The sequence below is a fragment of the Salvelinus alpinus genome, chromosome 31 (assembly GCF_045679555.1).
Source record: "Salvelinus alpinus chromosome 31, SLU_Salpinus.1, whole genome shotgun sequence".
NCBI classification, from domain to species: domain Eukaryota; kingdom Metazoa; phylum Chordata; class Actinopteri; order Salmoniformes; family Salmonidae; genus Salvelinus; species Salvelinus alpinus.
The window spans coordinates 15,239,805-15,250,829 of record NC_092116.1 but is presented as its reverse complement, the minus strand read 5'-3'; the positions used below and the strand labels follow the sequence as shown (position 1 = coordinate 15,250,829).

At 42.9% G+C, this 11,025-nt stretch overlaps 1 protein-coding gene across 1 annotated transcript; it reads right to left on the bottom strand.

Moving 5' to 3' along the window:
• Positions 1–7,959: 7,959 nt before the first annotated feature.
• On the bottom strand, positions 7,960–9,621 carry LOC139561293 (uncharacterized). The gene is made up of 6 exons (XM_071378281.1): positions 9,564–9,621; positions 9,049–9,414; positions 8,534–8,884; positions 8,253–8,372; positions 8,100–8,149; positions 7,960–7,998 (listed from the first exon to the last, which is right to left on the bottom strand). The coding sequence occupies exons 1-6, from the start codon at positions 9,619–9,621 to the stop codon at positions 7,960–7,962; spliced, it is 984 nt and encodes a 327-aa protein (XP_071234382.1).
• Between the last annotated feature and the right edge of the window lie 1,404 nt (positions 9,622–11,025).

Here is an 11,025-nt window from a genome sequence, read left to right as displayed (position 1 = left end):
GTGTGGGTCTGACAACGAGGCACCTTTTATATGATGACACTCATTGGGTAATCATTATGAAGTAGGTGGAAACTCTGAACAGAGTGATATTATTGGCTGTCTGAACAGGCATAAACATGTGATAAAAACTTCAATCAATCTAACATGTGTCCTGTGGCATAACATAGTTAGAGCAGCCCTTCAAATGATGTACAGTCAGAGTTACTGGTTTGTATTTTTTCATAATTTGGGTCGGTGGCTGAGACTACTGGTACATATGTCCTCTTTGACATACACAAGGGGTTTACATTGTATTTCTCACTTCATGTCTGTAGAAGGCAGTTCAAGCTTTCAGGAGGAAGTGAACTCTGGTGAGGTTGGCACCTTTTTGACAAGATAAAGATGTAATCCTTTGATACCCATCATCAAATTCATTGTAGAATACCACATCACTCAGGTACTTCAAAGATAGTGATGTACTGAAGCACCATGCCAGTGGTGAGTTTGTACCATAGCATGTAGTTTATGTTTTCACTAGTCATGTGGCATTCAATAGTCACATTGCCTCCCAGCTCTGCTTTCTGGAAAGAAGTGGGCTGAACAAGATCTGGTGTTTGAGATGCACTTGTAAAAAACAACTATGATTACCGCATTTTAAACATTTACCAAACACCTACAGTAAGCACTTTAAATGTATAGTAAACATGCATAACATTAGACAATTGAGTTAGGTGTTACCGACATGCTTTCCAGATTAAAAGAAAGGTGAGGAGTTTATTTTCCTTGCTTGCTCTTTCACGGGATGAGATTGACCTGTGTAAAATGCTTCTCTCTACAGAAAAGAATGGAAACTTACCGTTTGCGTTCAGTGGTTCATTTTTGGGCTGCCGAGTGGCACAGTGGTCTAAGGCACTGCATCTCAGTGCAAGATTTGTCACTATAGTACCTGGTTGGAATCCAGGCTGTATCACATCTGGCCGTTATTGGGAGTCCCATAGGGAGGCGCATTGTAAATAAGAATTTGTTCTTAACTAGTTAAATAAAGGCTAAATAAAAATTTAATCTAAGGTAGCATCTGTTTTTCATGGTCAGATTTCATTGGCTGAACACTCGATAGGCCGCCGAGTAGGCCACGAATGGAACAAACACTGTCCTCTTATGTTGTTGTACAGCTTGATTCTGTGTTGCACCACTTTATCACATAGCAAGTTTGAATATGTCGATGTTCAGGTTTATTTTTTCAACAATGTCACTACTGTGGTTTTATCCTTTATTAGGTCTAACTCCAGCTCATACTGTTTACAATACTATGTACTGCAGCTGGCCAACAGAGGGCTTGTCCACCCAAAATAAGAGACACAACAGCAAGAGTCAGTGGATCCTTTACTTAATGTTTTTCTAGCCATTGTGGTGCATGGGAGTCATACAGTAGTTGGGACCTGGTTGGCCACATGTTATGACACTGTCATCCTCTAGGGCCTCTATCACTTCCACACAGTCACATAGTAACACAGAGAAACAGAAAACATGTCAATAGTCTTTACTTAACCAACAATACCTCATATACTATTTATTCTGTAATGTATTTACAGATAAAATCCCTCCCATTATATAATTAGAAGGAGGCTCTTTCTTCTTGGCCCAGATGATGATTTGAGCGCCAACAGAGATGGCCGCCTCGCTTCGCGTTCCTAGGAAACTATGCAGTATTTTGTTTTTTTTACGTGTTATTTCTTACATTGGTACCCCAGGTAATCTTAGGTTTTATTACATACAGTCAGGAGGAACTACTGAATATAAGAGCAACGTCAACTCACCATCATTACGACCAGGAATATGACTTTCCCGATGCGGTTCCAGTGTTTTGCCTTCCACCCAGGACAATGGATCTGATCCCAGCCGGCGAACCTAAACAACGTCGCCGTAAAAGGGGCAAACGAAGCGGTCTTCTGGTCAGGCTCCGGAGACGGGCACATCGCGCACCACTCCCTAGCATACTACTCGCCAATGTCCAGTCTCTTGACAACAAGGTTGATGAAATCCGAGCAAGGGTTGCCTTCCAGAGAGACATCAGAGACTGTAACGTTCTTTGCTTCACGGAAACATGGCTCACTCGAGAGACGCTATCGGAGTCGGTGCAGCCAGCTGGTTTGTTCACGCATCGCGCCAACAGAAACAAGCATCTTTCTGGTAAGAAGAGGGGCGGGGGGGTATGTCTTATGATTAACGAGACGTGGTGTGATCATAACAACATACAGGAACTCAAGTCCTTCTGCTCACCTGACTTAGAATTCCTCACAATCAAATGTCGACCGCATTATCTACCAAGGGAATTCTCTTCGATTATAATAACAGCCGTATATATTCCCCCCCAAGCAGACACATCGATGGCCCTGAACGAACTTTATTTGACTCTATGTAAACTGGAAACCACATATCCTGAGGCTGCATTCATTGTAGCTGGGGATTTTAACAAGGCTAATCTGAAAACAAGACTCCCTAAATTCTATCAGCATATCGATTGCGCAACCAGGGCTGGTAAAACCCTGGATCATTGTTATTCTAACTTCCGCAACGCATATAAGGCCCTCCCCCGCTCTCCTTTCGGAAAAGCTGACCACGACTCCATTTTGTTGCTTCCAGCCTACAGACAGAAACTAAAACAAGAAGCTCCCGCGCTCAGGTCTGTTCAACGCTGGTCCAACCAATCTGATTCCACGCTTCAAGACTGCTTCGATCACGTGGATTGGGATATGTTCCGCATTGCGTCCAACAACAACATTGACGAATACGCTGATTCGGTGAGCGAGTTCATTAGAAAGTGCATCGGCGATGTCGTACCCACAACAACTATTAAAACATTCCCAAACCAGAAACCGTGGATTGATGGCAGCATTCGCGAGAAACTGAAAGCGCGAACCACTGCTTTTAACCAGGGCAAGGTGACCGGAAACATGACCGAATACAAACAGTGTCGCTATTCCCTCCGCAAGGCAATCAAACAAGCCAAGTCGTCAGTATAGAGACAAAGTAGAGTTGCAATTCAATGGCTCAGACACAAGAGGTATGTGGCAGGGTCTACAGTCAATCACGGATTACAAAAAAAAAAACAGCCCCGTCGCGGACCAGGATGTCTTGCTCCCAGACAGACTAAATAACTTCTTTGCTCGCTTTGAGGACAATACAGTGCCATTGACACGGCCCGCTACCAAAACCTGCGGACTCTCCTTCACTGCAGCCGACGTGAGTAAAACATTTAAACGTGTTAACCCTCGCAAGGCTGCAGGCCCAGACGACATCCCCAGCCGCGTCCTCAGAGCATGCGCAGACCAGCTGGCTGGTGTGTTTACGGACATATTCAATCAATCCTTATCCCAGTCTGCTGTTCCCACATGCTTCAAGAGGGCCACCATTGTTCCTGTTCCCAAGAAAGCTAAGGTAACTGAGCTAAACGACTACCGCCCCGTAGCACTCACTTCCGTCATCATGAAGTGCTTTGAGAGACTAGTCAAGGACCATATCACCTCCACCCTACCCTAGACCCACTCCAATTTGCTTACCGACCCAATAGGTCCACAGACGACGCAATCGCAACCACACTGCACACTGCCCTAACCCATCTGGACAAGAGGAATACCTATGTGAGAATGCTGTTCATCGACTACAGCTCAGCATTTAACACCATAGTACCCTCCAAACACATCATCAAGCTCGAGACCCTGGGTCTCGACCCCGCCCTGTGCAACTGGGGACTGGACTTCCTGACGGGCCACCCCCAGTAGGTAACAACATCTCCACCCCGCTGATCCTCAACACTGGGCCCCACAAGGGTGCGTTCTGAGCCCTCTCCTGTACTCCCTGTTCACCCACGACTGCATGGCCATGCACGCCTCCAACTCAATCATCAACTTTGCGGACGACACTACAGTGGTAAGCTTGATTACCAACAACGACGAGACGGCCTACAGGGAGGTGGTGAGGGCCCTCGGAGTGTAGTGTCAGGACAATAACCTCACACTCAACATCAACAAAACAAAGGAGATAATTGTGGACTTCAGGAAACAGCAGAGGGAGCACCCCCCTATCCACATCGACGGGACAGTAGTGGAGAGGGTAGTAAGTTTTAAGTTCCTCAGCGTACACATCATGGACAAACTGAATTTGTCCACCCACACAGACAGCGTTGTGAAGAAGGCGCAGCAGCGCCTCTTCAACCTCAGGAGGCTGAAGAAATTCGGTTTGTCACCAAAAGCACTCACAAACTTCTACAGATGCACAATTGAGAGCATCCTGTCGGGCTGTATCACCGCCTGGTACGGCAACTGCTCCGCCCACAACCGTAAGGCTCTCCAGGGGGTAATGAGGTCTGCACAACGCATCACTGGGGGCAAACTACCTGCCCTCCAGGACACCTACACCACCCGATGTCACAGGAAGGCCATAAAGATCATCAAGGACAACAACCACCCGAGCCACTGCCTGTTCACCCCGCTATCATCCAGAAGGCGAGGTCAGTACAGGTGCATCAAAGCAGGGACCGAAAGCCTGAAAAACAGCTTCTATCTCAAGGCCATCAGACTGTTAAACAGCCACCACTAACATCGAGTGGCTGCTGCCAACATACTGACTCAACTCCAGCTCACTTTAATAATGGAAATTGATGGAAATTGATCAAAATGTATCACTAGCCACTTTAAACAATGCCACTTAATATAATGTATATGCATATACAATACTCTATATCATCTACTGCATCTTGCCATCTTTATGTAATACATGTATCACTAGCCACTTTAAACTATGCACTTTTATGTTTACATACCCTATTTTACTCATCTCATATGTATATACTGTACTCGATACCATCTACTGCATCTTGCCTATGCCGTTCTGTACCATCACTCATTCATATACAGTGGGGAGAACAAGTATTTGATACACTGCCGATTTTGCAGGTTTTCCTACTTACAAAGCATGTAGAGGTCTGTAATTTATCATAGGTACACTTCAACTGTGAGAGACGGAATCTAAAACAAAAACCAGAAAATCACATTGTATGATTTTTAAGTAATTCATTTGCATTTTATTGCATGACATAGGTATTTGATCACCTACCAACCAGTAAGAATTCTGGCTCTCACAGACCTGTTAGTTTTTCTTTAAGAAGCCCTCCTGTTCTCCACTCATTATCTGTATTAACTGCACCTGTTTGAACTCGTTACCTGTATAAAAGACACCTGTCCACACACTCAATCAAACAGACTCCAACCTCTCCACAATGGCCAAGACCAGAGAGCTGTGTAAGGACATCAGGGATAAATTGTAGACCTGCACAAGGCTGGGATGGGCTACAGGACAATAGGCAAGCAGCTTTGTGAGAAGGCAACAACTGTTGGCGCAATTATTAGAAAATGGAAGAAGTTCAAGATGACGGTCAATCACCCTCGGTCTGGGGCTCCATGAAAGATCTCACCTCGTGGGGCATCAATGATCATGAGGAAGGTGAGGGATCAGCCCAGAACTACACGGCAGGACCTGGTCAATGACCTGAAGAGAGCTGGGACCACAGTCTCAAAGAAAACCATTAGTAACACACTACGCCGTCATGGATTAAAATCCTGCAGCGCACGCAAGGCCCCCCTGCTCAAGCCAGCGCATGTCCAGGCCCATCTGAAGTTTGCCAGTGACCATATGGATGATCCAGAGGAGGAATGGGAGAAGGTCATGTGGTCTGATGAGACAAAAATAGAGCTTTTTGGTCTAAACTCCACTCGCCGTGTTTGGAGGAAGAAGAAGGATGAGTACAACCCCAAGAACACCATCCCAACTGTGAAGCATGGAGGTGGAAACATCATTCTTTGGGGATGCTTTTCTGCAAAGGGGACAGGACGACTGCACCGTATTGAGGGGAAGATGAATGGGGCCATGTATTGCGAGATCTTGGCCAACAACTTCCTTCCCTCATTAAGAGCATTGAAGATGAGTCGTGGCTGGGTCTTCCAGCATGACAACGACCCGAAACACACAGCCAGGGCAACTAAGGAGTGGCTCCGTAAGAAGCATCTCAAGGTCCTGGAGTGGCCTAGCCAGTCTCCAGACCTGACCCCAATAGAAAAACTTTGGAGGGAGCTGAAAGTCCGTATTGCCCAGCGACAGCCCCGAAACCTGAAGGATCTGGAGAAGGTCTGTATGGAGGAGTGGGCCAAAATCCCTGCTGCAGTGTGTGCAAACCTGGTCAAGAACTACAGGAAACGTATGATCTCTGTAATTGCAAACACAGGTTTCTGTACCAAATATTAAGTTCTGCTTTTCTGATGTATCAAATACTTATGTCATGCAATAAAATGCAAATTAATTACTTAAAAATCATACAATGTGATTTTCCTGCAAAATCGGCAGTGTATCAAATACTTCTTCTCCCCACTGTATCTTTATGTACATAATCTTTATCCCTTTACACTTGTGTGTATAAGGTAGTAGTTGTGGAATTGTTAGGTTAGATTACTCGTTGGTTATTACTGCATTGTCGGAACTAGAAGCACAAGCATTTCGCTACACTCGCATTAACATCTGCTAACCATGTGTATGTGACAAATACAATTTGATTTGATTATACTTTACATCACACTTCAAACCATGGTTTGTGTTTAACTACGGACTTCTGATGTCTAGGTCAAATGACCTAATAAATAGTTAATATAGTTTTTTCATAGATTTCTGTAGAATATGTATAGATCATTTGCTGCCTCATTAAAATTGTGTTCTATTGTTGATAAAAAGGACAACATGTAGAGCAAAAGTGTATGTCATACAACTGACTGAGATATCCTGCTGAAACTAATTAGAGAGAGAGAGAGAGAGAAAGAGAGAAAGAGAGAGAGAGAGGGAGACAGAGGGTCTTGTGTAGAAGCCAACAGGCCTTACCAAAGTGTAGATAGCTACATCCTCGAGTTTTGTTCATAGCAGATCGCACAATACCTGTAAATATGTTGCTGTGTATGTGAGGGGGTGTGTGGCATGCAATCAGTAGGCCTATGTCTTAAAGAGAAAACAAAGAAGTAAACCTCCTACACCACAACTGCATTGTATTTTCTGTAACATGATGCAAGGGACTACCTGACTTCACATAAATGAAGACATTGACCTTTACATTGTAAGCTCTGTGTTTAGAGACCATTGTTGCACTCAGGGGTATGAACAGTACTTTGGCCCTGATAGGAAAAGTATAGTGCAGTGTGTTGCTGCAGGTCAGTCTTCCTGCGTTAAAGGTCTATGAAAGGTTCATTTCCAGTAGTGGAAAGTCACTGTAACACCCTCCACTATGACCACAGAGGAAAGTGAACAGAATGCATTCTGAATTCAATTTATTCATATTATGTCACGCCTTGACCTTAGAGATCCTTTTAATTCTCTATTTGGTTAGGTCAGGGTGTGACTAGGGTGGGCAATCTATGTGTTATATTTCTTTGTTGGCCTGGTATGGTTCCCAATCAGAGGCAGCGGTCTATCATTGTCTCTGATTGGGGATCATACTTAGGCAGCCTTTTCCACCTGTAGAGTGTGGGATCTTGTTTTTGTATTGTTGCTTTCCAGCCCTACAGAACTGTGCATTTCGTTTTATATTTGTTGTTTTTTCGGTATCATCAATAAAAGAAAGATGTACGCCTACCACGCTGCACCTTGTTCCGATCCTTCCATCAACGAGCGTAACATATTAATTTGGTTTAACAGTTGATAATGCTTTATTTTTCTTTACACATGCATATCAGATGTAAAATGAGTTGGACAGAGAAGTAATACGTTCAATTATTTGTACGTTATATTGCACTTGAAAGAGTTTATCACATTTTATTGAAGCATTCGTATAGAGCTAGTTATTAAAGAGCTAACTTGCATACAATGACAACTGTTTCATTCATCCAGTTCTCCTGTCTGATCCCAGAGTACACCATCTCTTCCTCCATGTTGCTTCTCTGTCTTCTAGACAGCTACATAATGGAGACTGTCTGCATCTTGGGCCTGTGAGAAACAGAACAACATTTTGAACATTAATTGTAATCGTTTTTTTCCCGAGCTGACAGGTCCTATTTTCATTACAACACAGAGCGATTCCTGCTTACCCCTGCGTCTGACTGGGAAACTGTAGGACCTCTTGTCTGAGAGACCAGTTCTGAGAACAATGACACAAAAGACTATAAATCCTGCCACATCTTCCACTTTTGCGACATTTTGAGATGGTGATATCAAAGAATAGTAACTTTTTAATAATTTACCTCTGCACTTTCTCTTGTTCATCTTGTACACGATGCTAGCAAGGACAATGATCAGGATGAACGAAAGAGCCAATGCTACACCCAGGCAGTACACCAAGAGAAGAGGGTTTGCTCTATGGCCTGTGATGATTAAAATAGTGATAGAGGGAACTAAGTATAGATCATATATTTCTGTAGATTGTCTAATCTGAAAGTCTGTCTTTTTTAAGAGACTTTGGAATGAAACCTCACCTGCAAATGAAAGAACTTTGATAAAACCAGCATTTTGCTATTTAACCTACCCTCAATGTCCAGCTTGGTCCCTTTCCCAAACAGTATCTCCCCACATGAGGCCACCGCACAGTAGTAAGTCCCAGCATCAGAGAGGCTGCGGTTCCTCTTGGGGAGGTTGTAGACACAGCTCTGTGTAGGAGACTCAGCCTCAGGGCTCTTCTCACACTGATCACTCCTGTCTCCATGGGTGTAAATGATTCCTGGATGGGATTCTCCTGAGCCATCTCTGAACCAATAGACACTCTGTTCTCCTGCACAGGTCTCAGTGTGTATTGTACAGTTCAGAGTCACAGAGTCTCCTGGCTGGACCGACTCAGACACAGATTGCTGGAGCACAGTCATGTTTCTGGACCCTGAAACTGACAAAAAGGTCTATTAACCCATAGAATTTCAAGAATATCACGATAGCAAGTGTTCTAACTGATCATTTGTTAAATTAAAATCTAATCTGATTAAGAGAATATCTTATATTTACACCGTATATCTCTATATTCAGATTTTAAAAAACAATCTGTCTCTTTACCTTTTACAATGAGAATTGCTCCTTCTCCAAACTCCATCTTACTGCTATAAAAGCTCCCACAGTAGTATGTACCTGAATCTGACAGCTGCATGTCTGAGATTCTTAGGTGATTCTTTTCTTGGCCATTTTCCACCGAGAAGCGAGGGTTATCCTTAAACTCATGGTAGAATGTTGCGTTCCTTTCAAACTTATTAACAGTTGAGAAGAGCTGAAGTTTATCTCCCAAGGTTTGCTTGTACCAAGAGAACAATACTGCCTTGTCACTTTTATGAAAGCAGTGCAAAAACATGGTGTCTTCAACATTGGCTGACATGAGACCACTCTCTTGACGTATGGATGAAGACTCAGTTCCAGCTAGCACATCAACTAGAGAACATGAAAACATATTAACTATGCTATAAGTTACCCCAAATACAACTTTAGATTGTCAAAGTGTCTGTAGAACAATCATTTAAAACCTTGTCTCCAAATCAAGTGTGGACATCACATAAGAGAAATATAAAAGATTGACTTACCCATCTCTACGAGAAGTGGAAATATCAGACACAGTGTGATCATCTTTAAAGTTGTCATCCACTTCACAACTTGTCTTGAGTGGAAAAACTCTACTCCTATGTACAACACTTCAACAATGGAGTTACAGGTGATTGGTCGAACTGGACACACATTTTTGTTGAAGCCTCATTCAGGCGCACCCATGTCCTTCTCATGTGTATAGTACAGCTCTGTCTCACAGATTATCCTGGCTGGACTGACTCAGAATAGTTGTTTTATAGGTAGATTCTGATCATTATAGATTTATTACAAATTAAGTACTTATTATTACAGTTTGGCATCCGTTATTCTTTATCACTGCAGCTACTGTAGCATAAGAGATTCATAGTTGTGACCTTTTTGGAACATGCATGCTATGACACTGTCATCCACTAAGGCTTCTATCACCACAAAGCCACTTCACCTCACTTAAAACATCTATGGAGAAAACACAGCAAACACAATACAGTAGTCTTCTTTTAGTGATCTCTCTTTCAGGATTTACACTCAGTAGAATAGATGGATAGAATACCCTCCCATGATATTGTTATTGAGTAGGTCCATGGTTCTAGTGGCCTAACATCACACTTAAAATCAGGGTTTGTGTTTGACTAAGAACTACTGATCACTAAGTCAAATTACCTAATAAATATCTATTTGTGTATTTTCACAGATTTCAGTCAACTATGAATAGATAAAGCTGCCTCATCAAGAGTTGGTTTACTGTTGGTTACTAAAATGGTTAACTTGAAGAGCAAGTGGAGTATAGACTAAGTTCAGTATGAGAGAGGTAACAGCTCTGAGACAGCCAGCTGAAAACCACAGAAAGAGAAAAACAGAGAGAGAGAAATAGGGGGAGAGAGAGAGAGAGAGGGAGAAAGAGATGGGAAGAGAGAGGGAGAAAGAGAGGGGGTGAGAGAAGGAGAAAAAAACAGAAAGACAGATAGAGCAAGAGAGAGAAAAAGAGTGAGAAAGGGGTCCTGTGTGCAATAGGCCAGCAGGCCCTAACAACGCGTAGATACAGACCACAGAGTACCTGTAAATAGGTTGCTATGTACTGTGGGGGGGTGTTACTGGCATGAGAAGGGAAACAACTGTTAAACCCTAGAACTTAACGTGGAACTGATACCGTTTAAACTACTTTGCAGAAATGAAACAAACAGATATCAGTCCAAAATATCAAATTTGCACTTCATGCTTGAAAGCCATCTTTATAACAGGTTTTAAAAAGAAGTTCTATTTGACTTAAAATGACATTACTTGGAGTAAGGCATTGTTGGCAGAATTAAATGGTTGCAGTCAATGCATCATTAATAAAATTCACCAATAAATCGCTAATAGCCTAATACATATTGTCATCAGGTTGTAAATCCCAGCTAGTAATGTTACATTGTTTACTGCTTCCAGCCATTCAAGGGAGGAACTGTTTCAGTTTCACAATAT